This window comes from Spermophilus citellus (assembly GCF_964194105.1).
Source record: "Spermophilus citellus genome assembly, chromosome: 12".
NCBI lineage: Eukaryota > Metazoa > Chordata > Mammalia > Rodentia > Sciuridae > Spermophilus > Spermophilus citellus.
In genome coordinates this window covers 70,627,231-70,653,360 of record NC_138198.1, presented here as the reverse complement: position 1 = coordinate 70,653,360, position 26,130 = coordinate 70,627,231, and the positions used below count along the sequence as shown (strand labels likewise).

Genomic DNA, 26,130 nt, shown 5'->3' with positions numbered 1-26,130 from the left:
ATTATAAATTTTCAAAACAAATTATTTAGGTAGCCAAAGTGGATGACAAAAAGAGGTTGTGATAGATGCTATACTTTTCAATTAGTGGGGGAAAAACTATGATAAAAAGAGAAAAAGGAAACACAGTTGATATTCTGAATTTCTCAAATATGTTTAATATTGATTATCTTCCCCAGATAATCAGTTTCACTGTTACTGATTTTACCTGATCAATATCTGATATTCAAAGGCCTATTACAGAAAAATGAATGTAGCACCAGACCAGACTTAGAATCTTAATTTTTCTGTTTATTAACTATTTAATTTCAGATCACTTTATCATACTTCACTTTTAAGTCAAATTTTATGGGAAAAATACACATACAGACAAATATCATTACCTAAACACAAAAATAACCATTCTGGGGTTGGGATTGTGCTTCAGTGGCAGAGCACTTGCCTGGCATGTGTGAAGCACTAAGTTTGATCCTCAGCACCACATATAAATTAAAATAATTTAAAAAATATAAAATAAAGGTACATCAACAACTAAAAAATATTTTTTTAAAAAGTACTCATTCTTTCCTTCTCTCCCCATATGTGTTGTATGAATGTACATAAATGTAATATGACCCATAGTCATGTTATGTGTTACACACACACACATAGAAATATTTGGAAAATTTCACTTTGGCTGGAAAAAAATTATTAATAAGAATTCAAGAACTGGAGACAGTTCAGTTGGTAGAGTTTTTGGCTTGCATGCAGAAAGCCCTGGGTTCAATCTCGAGCACTACAAAAAAAAAAAATCCCCATAGGGACCACGAAAACAAAAGCAAACAAACAAAAAAATTCAATTTTTATAAGATGTATTAAATAATATAATTTGTGTTAGGAAATGAAGGAGAAAAAATGACAAGATATGATAATTAAGAAATTTGATGCTCAATGGTGAACACAAAATGTTATATTTTTAATGAAATTGCTTTACTTCTCTTCATTTTGATGTGACCTTTGTAAAATATTTTTGTTTGTATGGTTCATAATTATATAACTTAAGAAAACAGTATGTTGACCAAATAAAAATACATTATGCATGCCAAAATATTCCCACATAATCTGAAAGAATCTACCATGCAAGTTAAGCAGAATATATTAATAAGTTAATACACTAAGTCTACTAGAAATACTTGAAATGCCAGGCAGAACTAAAACAATAATGAAAAACATTTTATTTCAATGATGCAGCAATAGTAATATATGACTTTCCTTTAGAACCTAATAAAATGCAATAATTCTGAGACTCACAGGGATATATAAACAGCCTAAATAATAATGCATGTACTTATTATTTTCTTGGTGATTAGTTTAATTATTTGTCTTAAGTGCTAGAAAAGTAAATATATTTGAAATATTAGCATCTTAATTTCATAGCATTGTTATTGAAATTATTTTTGAACAATATCAAATTATTCTTTTTTTAATTCATGGCCATTTTATTTATTTTTGCATTTCAATACATAAATTCAACAGTATCTGTGAAGTTCCCCATTTTTAAACTACAGTCTGGGATACTAAGGTAGATTTGAGGCACTAATAACAAATATGGTAAAGTAAAAATGACAAATCAATTTTTAAAACTAATAATACAGTGGAAACTTAAAAATTAAGTTTATTGAAATGAACTGCGGAAATGATTAAGAAAGTCAAAGATAACTCTGCATAAAAATCTAATAAAGTTCCAGACAGAAACTGTCATTGTTTGTTTGAGAAACTTTAGAAACTTTCCTTTTACATGACACTATTGAAAATAGTGAGATAGTGGTTTGGCTAGGCATATACTTTCATTTTGGAAAGCCATAATATTAGGGAAAGTATTGGGATACATGTGGTAGGCAAATCACAAAAACCATTTTTGAAGAATGTGATAGTTGGATGTAAGCTAGTTCAGTTGCTACAAAAAATAATAAGGAGTTTCCTCCAAAAACTAAAAGTAGAGCTACCACATGATCTTGCAATTCCACTTTGGGTTTACACAAAAGGGAATGAAATGGACATGTTAAAGAAACACCTTAACTACTGTATTGATTTTAGCACAGTTCATAATAGAAGTGCCCATAAACTGACAAACTGAATTTTTAAAAAATGTGATATATAAAAAGAAATATTATGAAGCCATAAAATTAAATGAAGTCCGGTCATATGCAACAACATGGATGGACAGGGAGGACATTATGCTAAATAAAATAAGCCAGGCACAGAAAGACAAGTATTACATGATCTGACCTACATGTCGAATCTAACACAATAAATCTCACAGCAGTTGAGAGAATAGTTGTTACCATAAGCTGGGAAGAGTGTGAGAGAATGCAGAGAGATTTGTCAACCAGAACACCATTACAGTTAGGAGGAATAAGTTCTGGTGTTCTATGGCAGAACTGGGTGAATATAGCTGAAGTAATGTATTGTATATCCAAAACTTACTATAGGGAAGATTTTTTAAAAATAGATTTACAACAAAGCAATGATAAAAGTTGAGATAGATCATTACCCATGAAACAAAATGATAACACTATACCATATCAATATGTACTTACTATGTGCCAATCGAAATAAATCTTTTGAGAAGAGAAATATTACCCATGAAGTCAGAATAAATGAGAATGAAATCCAGGCACAGTGGTGGATACCTGTAATGCCAATGAGGTGGGAGACTGAGACAGGAGGATTCCTTCTAGGGAAGAATAGAGGTACTTTCAATTAGGCAAAGGTGAGTGAAGGGAGGGGAGGGGGGTAAAGGAGTAGAAAGAATACCTATGAGTGAACATTATTACCCTAGGTACACATATAATTACATGCCAATATGATTCTATACCACATACAACTAGAAGAATGAGATGTTAAATGCCATTTATGTATAACATCTCAAAATTCATTCTACTGTCATGTATAATTAGAAGAAACTTTAAAAAAATCAAGTATGCATCCCTTCTCTTCATTTCTACCACTATTATCATACCCCACCATCAGCAGCACTTAGCAAGATTTACAATGTCCAACTAGAAGAGCTTATCAGGGACTTTGGGGCTCTGGGATGCTCCACAGAACTGCTATGGGAAAACGAAAATTCACATATTTACTTTCCTCATGAGAGCCTTCATTTGCATTTTGAGGCATTCTTAATGGTAAAAATTTTAAAGTGAACTCAGACAATTATAACCAACCCTCAGAAAGTATTCTACATATTGAAAATCAGAAGGTGATATGATTTTAGGGTTTTAGTAGTTCAATTAAAATATATCAGCTTGGTTGCATCTAGACAAATTTATTAAGGTTCTACACTTAAAATAACTTCTAAGAGATATTCCTCATGTAGTTCTCAATCCCATGGTGAAATCTCAAAGGCAAAAAAAATATTAATTGTAATAGTTCTTGTTAATATGTTAATATTCTTAATTATCTATTTTGGTGTTAACCTGTGTAACCCCTAAGAGAAATCTAGTTATGACATATGACCCTGTGGTAAAATGAAAATTAACCCAAACTTAGCTAACAGCCTCTTTTATCAGGATGCTGATCATAAATTTAATAAATCCCCACCTATTGAACAATGGACAGATGTTCAAAACCATCAAATGATAATGTGAAATAACAATAATAACAAAAAAAATTTCTTACTGTAACTGGTCGTATAAACAACAAAAGGCATGCAATATGTGTGTTATTACAAAGACATGCATTTATAAAATACATGTCTCAATAGAGAAAAATGTCATCAGAAGACATTAGGTGAATGTCTTAAAACTTAACCATTTCAGTTCCAGTGCTTATCTCTCATTTTAAGACAAAACCAACTGAAAACTGATTTTCCATGAGGCACGCATAAGACACACTGGAAGAATGCACATCAAAGTATTTCAGAACGAATATATCCTTTGCATAGCATAAAGAAAAATGTCAATGGAGAGTAATTCTACTTATTGGGAAATAGTGAAATATAAGGCAAAGTAAACGAGGACTTTCAAAAATGGTTTCCATAAAATGGGTTGTTTTAAAATATGGAAGCCATTGGTATATTACAAAAAATTGAATCATTACAAATCAGCTAATGGCTGGACTTACACTGAAAAATTGGAATTTACTTCTGTGAAGAAAAAAACACTTGAAGATATTGTTCAGAACAGTTTTTAAAATATGATACATCCATACTTTTAACAATAGAGACAAGCTTCCCTTGAATTCACGTGTTTTACTCTTCTCCCTTTCCCTTTCCCCAGTTCAGGCGAGGGGCTCCACCTCCAGCAGCTTCCCAAGTACACCCCCTCCACTGTCCCACAACTACACCCAACTAGGAGCTCTATAACCCCACCACACCCACTCAGCCGCCTGAAGGAGTGAGCACCAGGAACAGCACACCCCCTCCTCTGCCCCACTGGCCTACAACTATAATCTCCACTGCATCCACCCAGCCACCTGTAAGAGCACCACTGCCTCACAGCGACAGACAGCGCGCCCCCTCTCCACGCACTGCCTGGCCCAACTCCTCGCCCACTGCCACACACAGCGAGGGATACTGAAGTCCGCCCTACCTGAGGCTCTCCGGGCTCCGGGAAAGCCAACAGCAGAACAGTGGTGAGGGCCCAGGCTGCCCCTGTGGGAGTCCCCAGGATCTCACCGGGGACTGCAAAGGGGAAAGGTGCCACCATGCCTCCCCAGAGGGCGACGAAGCCGTGGGACCAGGAGCGAAGAGCCCAGGCAGCAGTCAGCAGGAAGTACCTTCTGGAAGGTACGTCCTTCTCCCCCTTCTGCCGGCCTCTTCCAGGCCTCCCAGAAACCCAGGGCGCAGAAGCAGCTGGCGGTGCCTGCGGGAGAGCGTGCGAGCATGAGCGCATGCGCCAGTGCGTGCACGTGTGCGTCGAGGGCAAGGCTGTGCCCAGGGGTATTGGGGCGGAGCTACGAGATGGGGCTTGGACTGCGGGTTCCTGCCCTGCGTCAGGACATGCCAGCGCATGTCTTTTGGTGAGATAATTCCATTAACACATTCAGTGTTATTATTGAGAGATGATTTTTATTTCCTATTATTTTGATTTATTTCTAGTTTTCACATTTTAGATTTTACTTTAACTATTCTTTAGTTGTAGTTTTCCTCTCTGTTGATATATGTATGTATATATGTTTATATATACACATATATATATTTTTTTTTTCTTCACAAAATATTTTATTAAGTATGTTTTGTAATGCCAACTTTCTAGTCATGAATTTTTTTAACTTATTTATTATGGAAGGTCTTACCTCATATTCAAATCTGAACAAATTTAGTATTTTTGGTGTAATCCATTTTTTTCCCAGAGCTTGGCATATATTATTTCAAGACCTCTAGCTTCTAGGGTCTTGGTTGAAAAATCAGCTGAGATCTATATTTATTTGCCTCTGAATATGACCAGTCATTTTTCTCTAGCAGGTTTTAAAATTCCATCTTTATTCTGTATGTTAGGTGTTTTCACAATGTTGTGGCTAGGAGTGAGCCTGTTGTGATTCTATATATTTGGAGTTCTATATACTTCCTTGTTTGATTTTCTGTTTCATTCTTAAGATTTTGGAAATTTTCTGTCATTTCATTGAAAAGATTGTTAATTTTTTGGTTTGACATTCAGTGCCTTCATCTACCCCAATGAATCTTAAGTTTGGCCTTTGCATTTATTTATTTATTTATTTTTGAAAATTCTGTTTATGGTCTGGTAACATCTTTTCTCTATGATGAACTTTATTTTCAAGAATATGTACTACTTCTTCATTACTTGAACATCTGCCCTTCAAGTCATCTACTCTTTTGATGATACTTTGCATTGAATTTTTAATTTGGTTTATTGATTCCTGCATTTTGAGAATGTCTGATAGATTTTTCTTTGCAACTTTTATTTTTTTATTGAACAGTCTATTACTTTTTATGTCTTCTTGTGATTTCACTCCTTAAATCATCTTTTATCTGATAGATCAGTTGAACTAAAAACTTTATGAATTTCTTCTCTGACATTTCCTCTCCTGTGGTTTTTGTGGAATCTGCTGTTGAGTCTTTCTGGTTTGTTTGCGATGCTTTGTTCTCTTGCTTGTTCATTTTTTTTTTGTTTGTCTACTAATGCATCTAAATGGGTCTGAAGCACCAGAGCTTCTAGTCTATGAATTTCTTGTGATCTTGTAGATATCCTGTGCCTCACAGATTAGGGGGGAGCCAAATAATTGCAAACAACTGTGTGTACAATGCATACCACTAACTTGAACACTTACTTTTTATTTTCACACAATGTTAATTGGCACAATAAACAAAAATGTATCAATTTTTGTCGGTAAAAACAAAAGTAGTCATGAATTATATCTTTCATAAAATCAAAGAATAGGCATTTCCTGTGGTTTCAGTTGTATTACTTGTTGCTGTGGTGGTGTCTGGGTTTTACAAACCAATTAGTGTTATGAGAAGTTAAGAGTAGAGTTCATTAAGAGGAAAGAAGCAATGGGGATTTGTAGTTTCAATATACGAATAGGGCAGATATAAAGTGATGTAGGATGTGTTGTTTATGAGGGGGAAGGAGGAAAAACTAAGAAGTAAAAAATTAAAGAAAAAAGAGAGAATAATGGAATTTTACTATTAGTAAGAGAAAAGAGAGAAATAGAAACAAAGGGAAATAAAAGTTTTCAAACAAAATACAAAAATCAATTCAAATATGCTAATTGAAAACTTTAACCCTCAAAAACAGAGTAAGAAAAAATAACTGTTTGAGAATGCTAGAAATGAAAAAGCAGAAACAAATATATACATGTACAAGTGTGTAAATGTCCATCATATATCCATCAGTACACATTGAAAAACTTAAAAAAAAACAGGAGTGTCACTAAGAGTATGTGCTTGTTGTCTTGTGAGTCTTTCCATCTCTCAGCTTCTCTTCTCCATGGAATGATATGGGGAGCTGTGAGAGGTGCTGTCAGCTTGCACCTCCAGAGTATAGGTTATGCTGGGTTTACAAGATGTTCTCAGGGGAGGCATTAAGGTCTAGTCTTTGCCCCTGGTGTTTTATTGCATGGAAAGTTAATGGGCATAAATGAATCAGTGAACCTCTTGGAGTACACTGCACTCTTCTCTCCAGGGCTACACTCATGAGAGGGGAAGCCAGTCCTTCACCAGTTTTGTTTCTCAAAGGTACTGTTCTTTCTGGCCTCCTGAGATTTTCCCCAAAGCACCAAGCTCCATCAGTCCTGCTCATTCAGATTTTTAAGACACTGCCACTTGGTCCTGGGCACTGTTGTGTCAAGGGAAGAGAGGAAGGAAGGCTCTCTTCAGCTTCTCTGACTTGCATGTTGGAAAGGAAAAATGCTGTCCATGCGAGAAATTTTTCTAATTTGCTAGGCTCAGTTTAAATCTTGTGACTGGTGTCTGCCAGAATCATGTATCGGTCTGAGCTCCACATGAATCTAAGTTCCCAGTTTGAATTGGTGCTGCTGTAGTGAAGATGTCCAAACATGTCTCCAGCTTCAGCTCCCCAAGAATAGCATGCAGACTAGGGGTGACATTCATGCATCAGTTTAATGAATAGAATAGCTCCTGGGTCTTCCCAGAGCCAGCTTAATAATAATAATAATAAATAAAAATAACCCAATCAATAAGGACCAGTACCTCCAAACAACAGGTGTGGGTTGGCTTTTTACATTTTATTATGATAGTATTGGTATAAAAGTTATATTGCTATTGGTATAAATTGGTATTTAGTATAAAATTTCTTAGCTAAATATTCCTAAGGTGTTTTTTTGTGTGTGTGTGTCTGTGAAGTTTCAAAGAAAACTGAGTTACTCATTTTAAAATTTAGGTGGCTGGGGATGCAGCTCACTGTTAGAACTCATGCCTAGCATGCATGAGGCCTTGGGTTCCGTCCCCAGTTCCAAAACAATAATAAAAAAATAAAATGTTAATATTAAGAAGCATGTACACTTAAACTTTTAATCAAACTGAGAACATTTATACTTAAAAAGTTTTTTATACTTCTTCGGCTGGGGCTGGGTCTTAGTGGTAGTGCGCTTGCATAGCACATGGGAGGCCCAGGGTTAATCCTCAGCACCACATATAAATAAATGAATGAACGAATGAATGGATGTATTGTGTTCAACTACAACTAAAAAAAAAATAAATAAGTGTTTTGTTTAAAAAAAAACTTTTTTATGCTCCTAATAATGCTCATTTATTCTCCCTAATATACTTTGGTGTAATTACTAAGTAAGATATTTGATCAGGCTATTCCATTAATAAAATATCTAATTATATTTTATCTACTCTGGGTAAAAGTAGGATAACTAATATGCATATTAAATATTAGGACTTTTTCCTAAAGTGGAAAAAAATCAATAATTTCAGAATTTAGTTTAAAATATAATCATCTACTTTGGTAGTTTCAATTGTGTCTTATCCTAGAGCATAACATAAATAAAAAGATCTTTTCAAAAGCCTTTTATGTAATGATTTTATTTTATTTTCATGTTATTGTTGATGTTGTTTAAATTTAATTTTGAAATTTTGAATTTAATATTATTCTTTGATAGTACTGTTATGGGGAGCCACTTCAGAAACACTCTAAGTCCAAATTGAAATCAAAGGGGGATTTATTTACCTGGCCAGAGACGGTCACCCACCCATACAGACTGAAGTATGTGGAAGAGAAGCAACCACTTGGTCTGTGTCTTGGAATTTAAGGATGAAAACTGAAGCTCAGGGACTTTCCTTAGTGTCATGTAAGCAAACCAGTTGTAGAAGCTAAGGCAGCAATTAGCACAGGAACTCAAGACAATCATATCTTGGGTTTGAGCAGGTGTTAGTCAACCATATCCTGAGTTCGGGCAGGTGGTTAATGGAGTCCTACTTCAAAGTCCTGGGTCACTAAGACCATCATATTCTGGGTTGAGTACATTTTGTGGGGTATAAAGTACAGCAAACAATATATTGTAAGAAAACAGCTTTCATTTCAGTCAGAAACAGCTCTTGTAATATATTTTTTTTAATAGAAAACTGCAAAATGGGGTCTTAGGCCTGCCTATGGCCATTCTTGCTTTATAATTGAGTTATCTCACTTATCAAAATCTTATATCTATAATCTATATTTTTATTAGCCTATAACCTATAACTTACACTCTTATTGATTGTATTTATCAGTACACTTACTCTTGGGGGTGTTTATTTCCCAGTTTTGGAAATTTTGAAAAAGTAATAATAAAGTTAGTAGTCATATTTATCAAAGCATATATCTTAATATCACTTTAAGATTTTCTGAGTTATTCTGATTTAGACAAGGCAAAATCTTCAAAGTAATGCATTCCTTGTAAATAGAACTATTTTCTCCATAAACAATTTCAATTTATGCAGGTTTAAATGTGTTAAGTTGAAATTCTTATCTTTTACCTCTCCCTCACAAGGAAACACTTATCAAAAGGATATGTGATCAGGTATTTTCCAAATTCCCGGATATTGTGCAGAAAAGCAAAGAATCGTCCTTTGAAACTCTTTCTGATCCTAAATACAGTGGGAAAATGAAGGTGAGTACTCCTTTTTTAGGTTGCACACAGATGGAGATGACATTCACAGTATTTATCCATGGTATGGCAGGGACACCAGCTAATCAGAACAAGTTCTCAAACGTTCAGAAGAGACGGTGGCTATGGACAGCTGGTGTAGTTCTATTTGCATTTGCCTAGTCACTAGGAACCCTGCATACAGATGTGTGTGTACAGTGGTTCTCAGTAGCAGTCATATCAAATGTACTTCAGTCTTTCCTTATTGATGTATTGACTTATGCCCTCTTAAAATGTGTGCTGTTACTACAAACATAATAGCTGTTCCTCAAAAAGGGGAAATGGTTTACTGAAAGTGTAAATGCAGGTGCTAGACAGGAAGGTGAGGATAGGTATTGAAAGAATTCTTTCAAGAGCTCATGATGGGCAAAGTATCTGTGCCTATACTGAATCGTCTACCTTTTTTTTCACTTGGTGACCTAAATTGTAAGTTTGCAAGGGAACTTCATTGTGCACAGGGAAACTGACCTGTAGCCATGCTGAAGGAGGGCTGTGAGAGGTAAAGCTAGGTTCTCCACCCATGATCCCAGGCCTTCGGACATTGCCTCTGACAGCTGCTTGAAATGCTGGCAGCTTCCAGCCTCCTGGCAAGAAAACACTTTTGCTTAGCTTCTTTATTACAAAGAACTTTTATTTATGGATTCAGAGTTTTTTGCAGAATAATTCCCAACTTTATAATTAATAAAAAGGTAAGCTATTTCTTTTGGCAAAAAGAGTATAAAAAGGAAATAATTGAAAGTAGTTAGCTTTTTTTCCCCTGAAAATACCTTTAACAGTTAATCTAGATAAGCTTATCATGGTTTGGTTGCTTGGGACCTCTGAATAGATATTTTAGGACTATTTCTCATCATTTGATTAACAACATCATCTGGTGATATATTGATTTGGTGATCTGAACCTATTGGTTTACCATAGAATTATTGCCTGTGGCATAAAGAACTCCAAGTAATTGAGTTGTACATTCTTTTTGAATTGAGGTGTCAAAGACTCAGGTTCTGCTTGTCTTATCTCAGGTCAACGTACAGCTACAAGGACTCTGAACATAATGCCTGCTATAGTCTTCATATGCTCAAAATTATACTCATGACCCAGCTCTTTACCTTGAGTGTTAAGGTTATTGTTTATTTCAGCTACCATTCAGGGGATAGTCACACGTTTCACTCATTCACCTGATAAGAATTCTCAGTTTTCTTCCATTGGGAATTCCACTTAGTAAGAGGGGCACAGAAAAAAAGTGTTGCTCAAATCACACAAAGTTCACTTTTCTAGGCCTGTCTGGCAAAGTTGAGAAAAGTTAGATCCACATTACCTTTGCTGTGAACCTCTCAAATTTAGGCTTTTTTAAAAAAATAGGTAGGTTGTCGTGTTCTGTGGAAGACAACTAAGTGATAAAACTTTGGGTCTATATTATCAAGGCTTCAACATGTGTTGACAGTATTGTCATTTTTTAAATTTCTTATAAGAGATCTTAATTTATAGTTATTTATTTATTGAGTTTGTTTAAATTAGCCTAATGAAGATCTCCAATCTAAAAGTGTTCACTTTTCTTATGGCTTTTGAAAATGCCTAAAGTTAATATGTAATGATACCACCCCAAACAATAAGAGTAGATTTCTTGTCCTTGTACATTCTTTCAGGGAATGAAAAGAAAAGTCACAGATCAGGAGAAAGTGTTTGCAAACCAATAAAGAATGGTGTTCAAAAGATAAAAAGAACTCTTAAAACTCAACAGTAAGAAAACAGGTAACCCAAATTAAAAGTAGGCCAAAGATCTGGATAGATATCTCACCAAAAACATGTACAGGTGGCAAATAAGCATATGCAAAGATGCTCAATATCATATGCCATTAAGGAATTGCAAAATAAAACACGATGCCACTGCACACCCATTAAAATGGTCCAATCCAGAGCAATGAAAACATGAAATGCTGGGGAGGGTGTGGAGCACCAGGGCTCCCATTTATTGCTGGTGGGATGCAGTGGTGCAACCACTTTGGAAGATAGTTTGGTGGTTTCTCACAAAGCTCTTATCTTTTGAGCTTTTAAATTTAAATATTTAGTAAAGATTTAAAATTTAAATTTTAAAAAATAATACCTTAATTATGCTCTTATCAGATGATCCAGCAATCACAGGCCCTGGTATTTACCCAATTGAGTTAAAACAAATTAAATCAATGAGTTTTCATGAGCTAAAAACTACATATTCACAAGAACCTCTATGACTATATTTATAATTGCCAGAGCTTGGAAGTAACAAGGATGCCCTTCAGTAGGTGAATGGATAAGCAAACTGGTGCCATCATACAATGGAATATCATTTAGCAATAAAAATAATTAGGCTATCAAACCATGAATTTCATGGGGAAACCTTAAATGCATATTGCTAAATGGAAGAAGCCAGTCTGAAAAGATTATATGATTCCAACTATATAACACTCTGGAAAAGGAAAAATTATAGAGGCAATAAAAAGGTGGTTTCTATGAGTTCTGGAGGAAGGAAGGCTGAATAGGTGAAGTACAAGGAATTTTTAGTGCAGTGAAACTGTTCTTTATAATACTATAATTGTGTGTGTGTATGTGTATGTTATGATTCAGTTTTTTCCAAGCCCATAGAACCATACTACACAATGAATGAATCCTAATGTAAACTGCAAACTTCAGTATTAATATATTAATATCCTTAATCAGTTGTTACAAATGTGCCATAGTAATAATGATAAGTGATTTTTTTTCTTGTAATGTTACTAGAATAGTAGGCCAGAGGCCTGACTCTGGGGATCCAGTAAATCAAGCCCATCTACTCATTGCAAACACCAAACTGAAAAGGTAATGGTAAAAAACTTGAAAGGAACTTTAATCAGTGCAGCTGCACCAGGAAGACAAGGAGGCCCCTGTCCATGGCCCTGAAGTTTTAAAAATAGGGAATGAAGGCTAAAGTTGGGGGGTTTGCCAAGCTACCTAGAGGCTTTTCATAGCCGTCAAAGCAGGTGATTGTGATCAGGTGTGGTCTGTACATCCTTATTTCAGGATTGGTTCAGAGGTGACTTTCTTCCTCCCCAATTCCATACAAAACTTGATGTTGCATGAGGAATAGCTTCTGCTCATCACAAGATGTTTATGGGATCAGACCTTTTCCTGGTATCCCAGGAGACTCCCAGCAAAGGAAACAGATGCAAAGTGGAGGCAGGGATGCCAAGCCTTTAATCCTGCTTTTAGCTAGTGATTGTGTCTTACATGAAGTTCAAATGTACATAGTTTATGGGATTCGTGATTTTATTAATTATAAAGCTAAATGCAAGTTAAAACTTACTTTTTAAGTTCTTCAGATATTGAAATAATGTTTATTTTAGCAGTAACATTTTCATTTACCATTTGATTATTTATCTGAGTAGATTTCTTTAAAAAATCTTCACAGCTTTTTTGAGAGATTGGCAATAGGAATCAAACAGCACAGCATCTTCTTCACTTGCTCAGTTATTAAGAGAGTGTTTTATTGGTTGTAAATTTTTTTTATTTAAAAGTTTGAATATTTATCATTGAATGCATAAAATTTCTTAAGTGTTTGTTTCATAGTTAAGAAAAACTTCAAACATAATTCAGAAAATTCCTTTTTCCCCCTCTGTGGGTTGCTTTTCCATGGTGTTCTGAAACTGTCATTGCCAGATGTGGAAATGTCTGTTTAAAAATAACAGCATTACTATTAGACTCAAGGCTTTAGAAGTTTGCTTCCTCCCCAAATACTTCGTGTGTGGGGACAGATTATTGGCATTTTGAGGTCAAAATCCAATCTGGAAGTCAAGGTTTAACTATAAATAGAGAAACAAAGGGGAGGAAATGAGAAGAGGTGTATATCGGACTGATTAGTCTAGGAAAACAAATATCAAGACTTTTGGAACCTAGATGTAATTGTACACATTCCATTACATCTATCTAGAGACAGCATAAATACTTCCTAAAAGATATGCTTTCTATAATTTAGTTTCTTAATGTATTATAGGTATAAAGAACATGTATTTTCGAAATTAAATTAATCCATTTAAATGCATCCTATAACCTAAAATGCTTCCTTTTTATTGAAACCAGATGAGATGAAAAAAGTTCTGGGGAACTTTACCTCCTTCTTGACAATATGATGATGAATAACATTTGATGTAATATTTAATACTTCTCTAACTTGGATAAAATAAAAGGAATTAGCAAAGATGACTAAAATTAGCACTGTATAAAAATAATTTTTAAGAAATTCTCAAGTGATGTTCATATGTAGAAAGTGTATTTTCAGCTGGGACTGGTTCACTCATGTTCTGTGGTTCTTTTCCAGGTTCTTCAGCAGCTTTTAAATCATTTCCGAAAAAACAGAGATAAGGTTCTTCTCTTCTCTTTTTCCACCAAGGTGAGTTTTATCTGATATGTATTTTTGATATGCCCAGCCTTGGCTTCTGAGACATAAAGCAGAAGGGACATAATAGCTTACAGCCATATTTTTCTGTCTTCCATACAGTATTAAATGGTGACAAGGTAAAAAACTTGAGGTTTTCAAATAGACACTTAAATCTCAATTATATCAGGGGCTACTGTCAGATGTTATATTCAAAAATAGATTTTCATTTTCTGTTGATTGCATGTTTATGATTAAGGTGTTCTCTGGGACACTTGAGATATTTTAGAATTTAGAAAATAATACTAATAATGTAACATGTTTACATAAATCATTTAACTAGTAATTTCTTTTTATTTGGTTTTAGTTTTCAAAAGAGTAGATGATCTTTTTGATCGTTTTTTAAGCAAAGGTTTCTGAACATTAAAGCCAGTTTCAGAAAAATGGAAAGAAATATATGGTCTGATGTAAGAATAATATCTATCTATCTATCTATCTATCTATCTATCTATCTATCTATCTAGCGATGCTGGGAATCCAGACCAAGGCCCAGCATGTGGTAGGCAAGTGTTCTACCACTACTACACCTGGCTCTCGAAATATTTACTGCTCATGGAATTTTAAGAAAGAAACCACGAGCGCCAATAATACTTAGTACGTCTAACGTCTGTGATGGAAAGAAACTCATAAACCAAGAATTCCCATTTGTCCCCCTCCCTGTCTTTCCTCCAGTTGCTTGACGTGCTCCAGCAATACTGTATGGCATCTGGGCTGGATTACCGGCGACTTGATGGAAGTACAAAATCAGAGGAAAGGCTCAGGATCGTGAAGGAGTTCAACAGTACACAAGATGTTAACATTTGCCTTGTCTCTACAATGTAAGAAATTAAATTTGATATCTTGATTTTTATCTAGTTGTTTTTAATACTTAAGATAATTTTTAAAAATGTTACTAGATTGATTTTTTGGTGAATATGCTTACAATGCTTTTTTTATGTGAGTTTAAGGAGAAGCAGGAAAATGTGTTAAGTACAACTGATAAACAAAATCTTGAATTTTTCCTAATCTTTTCTCTCCTTTCCTTTATCATCACTTAATTCCCTTGTAAGTGTAGATTTATAAAGACATGAGCCTCATATCTTGTGGTGAGAACAATCAGACTTCTTATCCATTGGATAACTGAGAGTCACTGCAGAAGCAGTTTTCCAAGTTGAGTACACTCAGGGGGCCCTTCAGAGCCTGTTGGGTGGGGGTTGCCCTCCTCTGCTGCTACCTTGTCTCAACTGGAACCACTCCACAGTTAGAAACTTTGTAAAAGGTAAATTTGCTCCTACACCTATCTGTGTATCTCTAAAACCCTTTAAAGAACATATACACTTTAGAGAAAGATTTAAGTCAATATAAATACCTAAGTAAGTTGAATCCATTTTGGAGGAGTAATAAGTCTATGATTTATGACATCTTATTATTGATTTACTGCCTCCATCTTCCAAAAGGAATTTCAAGAGACTTTAAAAAGAAATAGATGTAAAACAAGACAGAAGAAAAATTATCCTTTTTTTGGTACTGAAGATTGAACCCGGGGCACTTAACCACTGAGCCACATTCCCAGCCCTTTTATATATGTTATTTTAAGACAGAGCCTCACTCAGTTTCATAGGACTTCACTAAGTTACTGAGGCTGGCCTTGAACTTGCAATTCTCCTGCCTCAGCTTCTTGAGCTGCTGGGAGTACAGGAGTGAGACATTGTGCCCAGCTAAAAAAATTAAAGTGAGGAGTAAAGATTATTTATAATGAGTCACTACTGGGGAACTCTAAAATTATTCTTGAATTCTTGCAACTAAGGCAAAGGGAGAGAGGCTTTGGATTCCCATTTCCTATAAATGAATTTGAGAAGTCAATTCTCACAAGAGTCCTTACATACAGAGCATTAAATGATGTAGAATACTGTCTTCAAGTAAATTTTGTAAAACACACATATGCATTCTTTATTTTAAAATAGTGCGTCTCAAAGTAATAATATTAAACAGTCCAAATAGTACAGAAGAGAGTGTGACAAGCCCTGCGCTCTCCCCTCTGCTCACCTTCAGTCTGAGCAGCCCAGAACTTCCATATAGCTCCTCATTATTTCTTCATCTGTGTCTCAGAAATTGCTGTGTAACTCGTATAGTGAATTTTCAATTTTTAAAGACTGTTTTTTCTTTTTAGAAATTGTATTTGATTCTTTCAAATCTACCTTATCATTTCATTTGTATTTTGTTCTTTGTAATTTCTAACCTTCATTTCTCTAATACTTTTATCACACTTCTAAAAACCTTTTTGAATGGCATTTTTGCTCTAGTAACTCCTGTACTTGGGGATGCTGATCCTTCTACTTGTGTTTCCTCTGGCTCTTGGCTTGTGATAAATGGTTTCTTTATGTATTTTCTAATTCTTTAAAAATGTGAACTTCTCTTCATTAGGGCTTTTTCTTCTGTGGAAATCCTTTTGAGACAGATTGCTGGAGTTTTCCACTTCATTTTATCTTATGCTAGGTATCCCAACCAAGGGAATGGAAGAAGTTTTGGGTTCCTATTTTTCGAACTAATTTTTGCATTAGTACATAAAGATCCTGATTTTTGCATTAGTCATTACATAAAGAACCTTACATAATATGATAAATACATCTCAACTATGTTTTGCAAAAGATAAATAAACTTAGTTTTTTTGTTTATTTTGCAATGGTTTATATTTAATTTCTACTGTAGCAGAAGTGTTTCCACATTGGAATAGCTATTATTTTGCCAGAATTCTATCAACTATACACAACTTGAAATCTATTATGAAAGAGAAGGATTTAGTCTCCTTTCATTACTCCTTCCCTTTTTCATACAGTGTTTGCTAATTTTATTATTATGTTTTGTCTATAAACTACTTTTGTAATTTTAAATCATTATTCTTCTATTAGATCCACCTCCCAGGATTCCATGCTATCTTCATTTTTGGTTTGCTCCCTTGTTTCACTGGAAAGTGTTCAGTGTTAATGTTTGGTCCATTGGTAGTCTACATATGTTCTAAGTCCTTATAATGTGTGGTATTAACATTAGTGTACACCTACTCTTTCTTCTGTTTTAAGACCTGCATTAATCAGATTATTGTCCATAGGTTGGCTCTGAAGTTTGAAGGCCAAAACCAGCACTTAGATTATTATGATTTTGTATACATTGTTTAGTCCTAGGCTAAGTATGGCTAGGACAACCTCTCTGAATGTTCATGAGTTTTCAGCCAGTTCTGGGAGTTCTCAGCATAGTCAAATAAGTTCTCTTTTCTAACACTCCATCCATAGTTCATATTTACATGGTTCAGTTCAGTTCACAGTTCAGTCATGACTTTCTTTCTTAGCTTTTTTCCCTTTTGGATTTTTGCACTTTATAATAAATCTCACTCTATTATTAATTCTTATTAGCATGTTGTCCTCTGTTGAGTCATTTGTATTCTTAAGGTCTTTATCCTGAAGCCTTTTATCCTAATTATTTCTAGGCCTGATGAAGTACTGCTGTATGCAAGCTTTCCTTTACTACTTTATTACACTGGATCTTTTTCCTGGGTTTCATGCTGTCTCCATTCTTGTCTGCCCTGTTGTTTTGTTGGAAATATTTCCTCAAGTAACTTTGTTAGTCAGGATGAATAGAAAGCAAACTCTCTACATCTCTGACTGTAGGAGATGTGTCATCTCACACATATGGCATTGCAGCACAGTCTGCTTGTATTTAGTGTTGCTAAATAGATGCCCAAAGCCAATCCGATTCACATTCCTCTTGGGGAATTCATAAGGGTTTGTCTTCATCTGTGGTATTCTGAAATTTCACAGTGACATTTTAGTCTTATTGTGGATCTTTGATTCTTTTTTGTGCTAGTCATAATCTGAAGACTTATTCTTTTTTAGTTTTGAAAATTCTGTCTTCTTATTTCTTTAACAATGGCATCTTTTTATTCCATTATCTTTGTTCTTTTTTGCATGCCAAATTTTCAAAGTTTAGAACTTCTGTATTAATTCTTTAAATCTCTGAACTTTTTTCTCATATTTCACATGTTGTTATCTTGCTCTGTTCTGAGAAGTATCATTTTTCAATATAATTGATTATTTTATTTAAAATAATCACATTTTTATTCTAAATTATTTCTAGCTTTCTACACTCTTGTTCTCTAAATTATCTTTATTCTTTCAGTACCTTAAATCTTAGCTTTCCATAATAGTTAAATTCAGTTTATTTGAAGAGCCATTTAGCACTTTTTTGTATGTGTAGTTGGATTTTTTATTGTAATCATTAAGTTTACAAATACCTTTCAGGAAAATTGATGTTCTTATGATACTAAGATTTCCTACCCATTAATATGGTGTCTCTCTGTAATTATTTCAGCTTTCTTGGAAGCATTGTTAAATGGATACTTCATTTGATTCTTTATTAATATTTGATATATAACAATAAAGCTTAAAGACGTTTTTGTGGAACAGTAAGATATAATGAAAGTATGCTTTTTGATATTTGGTAAAAGAATAGAATGTGGAAGACCCATTGAATAAACAGCCTGCCTGCTCATTAGGTTTCTGTCTCAAATATTACCCTTCAGCTCAAAAAGGGCAGTATTCTATTCTACTGCATAAAGAATAACACATTTCTGTTAGCCATATAACAACAGAATGATGGATTTGAAAGTAGGCTTCTGTGTTGTGTTGTCATCATAGAATCATCTCATTCCTAGAGTTAGAGTTGAGACATTTTTCTTTCTTTAAAAAAAGCTTTTCCTCTACTTTAATTCAGCCAGGTCCCAGTAGTAATTTCAGAATCTCTTAGAAGATTATTACCTCAAGTATTGGAGACCTTCTCTGTGGCTCATACAGGGCATCTGAGAAGAATTCATGTCCAACTTTACTAGCTAGAAGCTAACTGGAGCAACTGATTAGATTTATTGGACAGATAAACCCAACTTCTACATGTTTGGTATATAAATCCCACCCAACTTACCCAACTTACCCATTTTTTAAAATGCTTTGCAAAACTCTCCCTATCCCATCTTCTTCATTTGAATTTAAGTCTCTGTGACATCTTTATACTATAAGTAATTTTCCAAAGTACAATATTCAGTTTCTGCAAGCACTGAACTATAAGTCAAGATGTTTAGATTTGAATGCAGACACCTAGCACTTAGGAAACCCTCAATTAGTTATTTTTTTCTGATTTTCAGTTTCTTTATCTGTAGGATGAAGATAATATTTAGCTCATGGAGCTAGGTAGTAACCAGTAAATATGAACTAGTAAATAAGGAAATATCTTGCACAGTTTCTGGTGGGTACTCAGTAAATGTTAATTTCTTTCCATTTTGATAACAATTGTAGGAGAGAAAATTATTACCATCCCTCTAGATGATTATCATTCAGTGTTAACTTAGCATCAGTTAAGTGATACAGTTAATTTTGTGATACAGTAATGCAGCCGAAGAGGAAAGCTATTAGTATAAATCTTCAGAGAAAGACTTGAGAGGCAGGACTAGACAAACAGCTGAGGAAAAAAAGGAAATCATTTAGTTCCTGGATTTTAGTTTTGCTTTTCTTCTTAAAAAATATTAAATTTTATTATTAGCATACTATTAAATATAGGGAAAATTGAAAACATGAAAAGATCACAGTTGCATCAGATAAAATCTGATGAGCTGTGCAGGAAGCTGGAATCTAAAACTCAGGCAAACATTACGTACATTCAGTTTCACTATAAGATTTCTTTACTTTGGAAAGAGTTTCATTTCAAAAGAGATGATTATGCTAATAATATTCAAATACATTTGGTTGGCAGAAAAATGAATCTAACAAAACCATAGGTATTTTTAGTAAATGCATCTTTAGTGGCTTCTGTTCAATATGTACTCTAACTGTGGGTCACGTGAAATGAAAATGAAATTTTTAGCTTTTATATAAGTGGCAAAAAGACTATGTGTAGCACATACAGTGTTCAACTTCATTCTTCATGCTGAGTATTAGAATCATATACTGGTTGACTAGAAACAGTTTTCTAAGCAAACTTAGAAACCATAATGCTTTCATAATTATTCACTTACAAGGATTAAGTTAAGGATCAGGGGTGCTGTGCTCCAAAAGTCAGGTGCAACTCAATAACACAACATCATGAATCATAATTTTGAGAGACTCTGGAGAAAAGTTGTTTCCTACTTCTTTTAGCTTTATTCAAAAATCTGTATCTTAAATTCCACAGAAAGATGAGGATGCTTCTTTTGTTAGATATCCTAAGAGATTCTAAACCACTCTTTTCAAATAGATCACTGGAATCATATGGTTAAAATCTGCCTCTACTGCTTGATTTTATCTCAGCTCAGACCTCTTTGTTCAGTTCAGCTTTCTTCATTGACCCTTAATTTGGACCAAGAAGAATAAGAGGTTTTTTTTTTTTTTGCCTTTGAAAAGCAATATAATGCAAGTAAATGCTTTACAGGAATTATATGTGAAGTTCCAAGAGTATATAAGGATTAGGTAGATCAAAGAAGTCATAAAAGGATGGCAGTATTTAAACTGGCCCTTTCTGGAGAAGGCTTCATTAGAACGAAGAGGAAAAACTGTTTACAACTTCATTCTTCTTGCTGAGTATTAGAATAAAAAATGGATGAATGGCATTTTGGGCAGTGAGAAGAACATAGGTAGGCAAATGACTAGAGGAGCTGGGTATGGGCTAGGGCTTAGGACACCTGCGGGAGGAGCAGGGTATACAACTAACAGGCAGAGTCATTAGCTAATTAAACAAAGGTAGTAGTGAATATCCACTGTGACAGGTCCTGGAGAAGGGAAAATGTACAAGATTACACCCCAGTGCTTTTAAAAGTTATAATTCAACAACTTTGGGTATGGAGGAGTTGTTTAGAAATGTGTGAAAGTATGGTAAATGCAGCGTAGAAGGAGGCACAGAAGAGGACTATTTCCTTCAGGCTTTATTAGTGAAACTTGAAAGACAAGTAGAAGTTAGCCAGGCAAGTAAGAGAGAAGAAAATTCTGTAAAAGCAGTGTATGAAGACAACTTACAGTATTTTGGTGATTCCTTGGATAAAGTCAGGAATGACTGGTGTGATAACAGTTGCAGAGGTGATAGGCCCTGTATTTAGGCCTGAGGAATTGGCCTCTGATGGATAGGAATTGAACGTTTTTAAAAAGAGAAGTGGCATACTTAATTTTCCATATTTAAATAATTTTATGTAATGTGAGGGTGAACTTACTGTCTGAAGTAAGGGAGTAGTGAGGAGGCTGATGAAGTCATCCACATCAGTGCAACATATGATGCCCTGCTTAGGCAGTGGTAACAGAAGTGGAGAAGGACTCACAGAAAAACATTTCCAAGGTAAATCTGACTGTATACTGATTGACTTATAATGAGAAGGGGAACTGTGATAGAGAAGAAGCATAGGATGGCTTTTGACTTTGATGAATGGGCATATGAGTGACGTCATCAGCCAACAGAGGGAATACATGGAGAAAAGAACTATGGGTCCAGAATGGTTTAAGATGCGCTCATTATAAAATAAGTATTTATATTATTCATCTTGTTCTCTCTCTCTCTCTCTCTCTCTTTTTTTTTTTTTTTGCTTGGTACCAGGGATAGAACCAAGGGGTTCACATACTTAGCCCTCCATATTATATATATATATATATATATATATATATATATATATATATATATATATATATGTATATATATATATACACATATATGTACATACAATTTTGAGATAGGTTCTTGCTAAGTTGATTGGGGTCTTGCTAAGTTGCTGAGGCTGGCTTTGAACTTGTGATGCTCCTGCCTCAGCCTCCCAAGCCGTTGGAATTACAAGCATGTGCCACTGCACCTGACTTGTTCTCTTCTTAATAGAGAACTTGTAACATCTTTTTTTTCAATAGTTATAGTGATTCCTCTACATTATTGTCTTATACCCTCAAGATTGTATTAACTATTCCATGACTTATACTTTTCACTATAAAAATAAGCTTATATATGTCTATGAAAAAACCTTGCTGCACTTTTCATAGGAATTGCACCATAGCTCAATTTGGGGATAATTGACATCTTTATGTTGAGCTCTCCAATCCATGAACATGGTAGATCTCTCTATTCAGATCTTTATCAGTGTCTTTCATCAGATTTGTAATTTTCAGCATACAAATTCTAGACATGTTTTGTATATTTAATATTTAAGCATTTTATTTTTTTGGTAATGATTATAAATTGTATTATGTTGTTTTTTGATGCTGAGGATTGAACCCAGGGCCTTGTACATGCAAGGCAAGTACTATTCTACCAACTGAACTATAGCCCCAGCCCTGTATTATGTTTTAAAATTTTGGATTTCACGGATTCATTGTTTGTATGGATTGAGCATCCCTAAACCAAAAATCTGAAATCCAAAATGCTCCAAAAAACTTTTTTGGAATGAGTATGAACTCACAAATGGGAAAATTCTACACCTGACCTCATCACAGTCAAAACACAAGTGCATAAGACGCAGTTAACTCAGCATCCTCATAGGAAAAAAGATTCTCTAGCCCCTTTGGCTATGATACACAAACTTTTTTCATGCATGAAATTATTAAAAATATATAAAATTACCTTCAGGCTATTTGTATGAGGTATATATGAACATAAATGAATTTGTTTTAGAGTTGGGTCTCATCCTCAAGATAACTTCTATGCAAATATTCCAAAATCTGGAAAAATTCTAAATCTCAAATACATCTGGCCTCAGGCATTTCAGATGAGTAACCTTTAGCCTATATATAGAAATATATCTTTAAAATATTAATCTTAGGGCTGGGGATGTGGCTCAAGTGGTAGCGCGCTTGCTTGGCATGCATGCGGCCCGGGTTCGATCCTCAGCACCACATACCAACAAAGATGTTGTGTCTGCCGAGAACTAAAAAAAAATAATAAATATTTAAAAAAATTCTCTCTCTCTCTCTCTCTCCTCTTTCACTCTCTCTTTAAAAAAAATATTAATCTTATACCCTGAAATATTGAAGTTATTTATTAGTTCTAGCAGAATTTTTCCCCTAGATTCCTTGAGATTTTCTGCATAGACAATTATGTCATCTGCAAATTCTGTCAGTTTTATTTTTTCCCAATCTTATTTTCCCTTGTCGAGGAATTTTTCCTTGATTTTTAATTTTCTGAGAATTTTTATTAAGAATGATTGTTGGATTTTACCAAATAATTTTTCTATATCCATTGATATTATCATACAATTTTTCTTCTTTAGCCTGTTAATGTATTAGATTACATTGACTGATTTCAAATGTTGAGTCTGCTTTGCATCCTTACAATAGATCCCAATAGGCAATGTTATAATTATTTTTAGTATTTTGCTAGATTTTATTTATAAATATTTTGTTGAGGATTTTTGCATCTCAGTTCAGGAGAGATATTGGTATGCCATTTTTTGTTCATTTGTGTTTTTTATTTTCCTTGCACTGACTTTGTATGGTTTTGGTGTCAGATAATACTAGCCTTATTCATTGAGTTGAGAGGTGCTCTTTCCTCTTCTATTTTATAGAGTATATTGTATAAAACAGATATTAATTCTTCTATAAATGGTACACTTATCCAGCAGAATCATCTGAGCCTGGAGTTTTATTTTGTAAGAGCTTTTTAAATACTTATTTACTTAACTAAACTGTGGAATCAACCTAGATGTCCTTCGGTTGGTGAATGGATTACAAAATGTGGTATGTATACACAATGGAATATTACTCAGCAATAAGATAATAAAATCATGGAATTTGCAGGTAAACAGATGGAGTTGGAGAATGAAATGCTCAGTGAAGAGAGCCGATCCCAAAATACGAAATGCAGAATGTTTTCTCTGCTATAAGGATGCTGATTCATAATGGGGTTGGTGGGGACTGGGGGCATAGGTGGATTAGATGAACTCTAGATAGAGCAAAAAGGAGGGAGGGGAAGGGAGGTAGCAAGGGGGTAGGAAAGACTGTGGAATGAGATAAACGTCATTACCCTACATACACACAAATAATGTGGCTCTACTTTGTGTACAGAGATATGAAAAATTGTGCTCTATATGTGTAATATGAATTGTAATACATTCTTCTGTCATACATAACAAATTAGAATAAAAAGTTGAATAAAGAAAAATTGTGTTCTATATGTGTAATATGAATTGTAATGCATTCTGCTGTCATACATAACAAATTAGAATAAAAAGTTGAATAAAGAGGATATTTAAAAACTTTAAAAAATAAAAAATAAATACTTATTTACTATTTAAAATCATTATAGCAATATTCAAGTTGTTTGTTTCATTTAGTTGTGTTTAATAGTTTGTGGGTTTTGAGAAAACTGTCCACATTTAAGTTGCAGAATTTATAATCATGAAATTATTCATAGCACTCACTTATACTTTTAGGATCTGTAGTGGTATCTCCTGTTTTATGCTTAATATTGGTAATTTGTGTATTCTTTTGTTATGCATGCTAGAAGTATAACAAAGAATCAGCTTTTTGTTTCATTGATTTTTTTCTCTAATGTTTTCCTACATTCAGATATATTCATTTCTGCTCTTATGTTATTATTTCCTTCAGCTTTGTGTTTTTGCTCCTTCAGATTATTGACTTGATGCCTTTATTTTTTTTCTAATGTAATTATTTAGTGGTATTCACTAGTAGTGGTATATTGTATTTTCATTTTTTTAAATTAAATGTTTTAGTTATAGGTGGACACAATATCTTTATTTTACTTTATGTGGTGCTGAGTATCAAACCATGTGCCTCACGCATGCTAGGCAAGCGCTCTACCTCTGAGCCACAACCCTGGCCCATATTTTCATTTTTATTGAACCATCTTTATTATTTATGATTCATTATATTTTAAATTTTCTTTTAAACTTGTTGAGACTTCTGCTTTGTTCCTTAATGTGTACATGTTATATCTTTTGTCCTGTTTTTACTTTCAGCCAATCTGTATCAGTGCATTTAAAGCATTTAGTATTTTTAAATTTTATTTAATTTATTTATTGTAGACAGCATATTGTTGGATCATGGGTGGATTTTTTGTTTTGTTTTGTTTTTCCTCCCACTATGCTAACCTATGATTTTTTTTTTTAAATTTTAATTTGTTGGTACCAGAGTTTGAGCTCAAGGGTGCTTAACCACTGAACCACATTTCTTTTTACTTTTTATTTTGAGATAGGGTCTCAGTTGCTTAGGACCTTGCTAAGTTGCTGAGGCGGGCTTTGAACTTGTGATCCTCTTGCCTCAGCCTGCTGAGCTGCTGGGATTATAGGCATGCACCACTATGCTCGGCTAATCTCTGATTTTTAAATGGTACATTTAGGCCATGGTAGTTCAGGTAATTATTAATATATTGTATTTTTAGTTTTACTATTTATTTCCCATTTCTGGTTCTATTGTTTCTCTTGTTTGAACCTTTTAAAATGATTATTTATTTAGACTTCTTAGTATATTTCTTTCTACATTTTTCCTAGTAGTTGCTATAGCTTTTACAATACACATAATAACTTCTCATAGTCTACTGGTATAAAGGTTTACTAGTTTGAAGAGTAGAAACCTTACTTATATTTAAGTACCTTTGCTATTCTACTTTAAAAAAATAGTTGTCATAGTTATTTCTATCACATATAGTAGCATATCCGGTGGCATTGTGATTTCGATTTAACCATGAAATGTGATTTATGAAGCTCATGAGAAATAGAGTGTTTTTTATATCCACCCATTTTTTTTTTTACCAATTTTGATATTCCTTTTTCTAAAGTTCCAAGCTGCCTTCCCTTTTCTTTTCTTTCTTTTTAAAGAATTTCCTTTAGCCATTCTTTTAGGATAAGTCTGGTGGCAAGTTTTTGCAGGTTTCCTTTATCTGAGAATGTCATGATTCCTCTTTCCTTTTGGGGGGTATTTTCACTGGATGTAGAATTTGCTGTTGAAGTTCTTCTCTTTCAGCTGTTTCAAAATGTTGCCATTTCCTCTGGCTCTCTCCTTGCTGATGAGATGCCCAGTAAATTGCATTGGTATCCCCTGAAAGCAATGTGTTCTTCTTCTCTGGTCACTGTTTTGCCTATTCTGTTTGGATTCACTCAGCTTTTCGAATCTATGGGTTTGTATCTT

The 26,130-nt window shown here is 34.1% G+C and overlaps 1 protein-coding gene across 1 annotated transcript in view; it reads left to right on the top strand.

The window, feature by feature from the left end:
* Positions 1-4,683: 4,683 nt before the first annotated feature.
* The window catches only part of LOC308631648 (DNA excision repair protein ERCC-6-like 2), a gene marked incomplete at its 5' end in the record, with an annotated part of 80,202 nt that continues 58,755 nt past the window's right edge, over positions 4,684-26,130 (top strand). Inside the window, 5 exon segments of the mRNA XM_081263028.1 lie at positions 4,684-4,970; positions 7,640-7,661; positions 9,433-9,552; positions 13,910-13,981; positions 14,699-14,844. Of these exon segments, the coding sequence (XP_081119154.1) occupies positions 4,684-4,970; positions 7,640-7,661; positions 9,433-9,552; positions 13,910-13,981; positions 14,699-14,844 (647 nt within the window).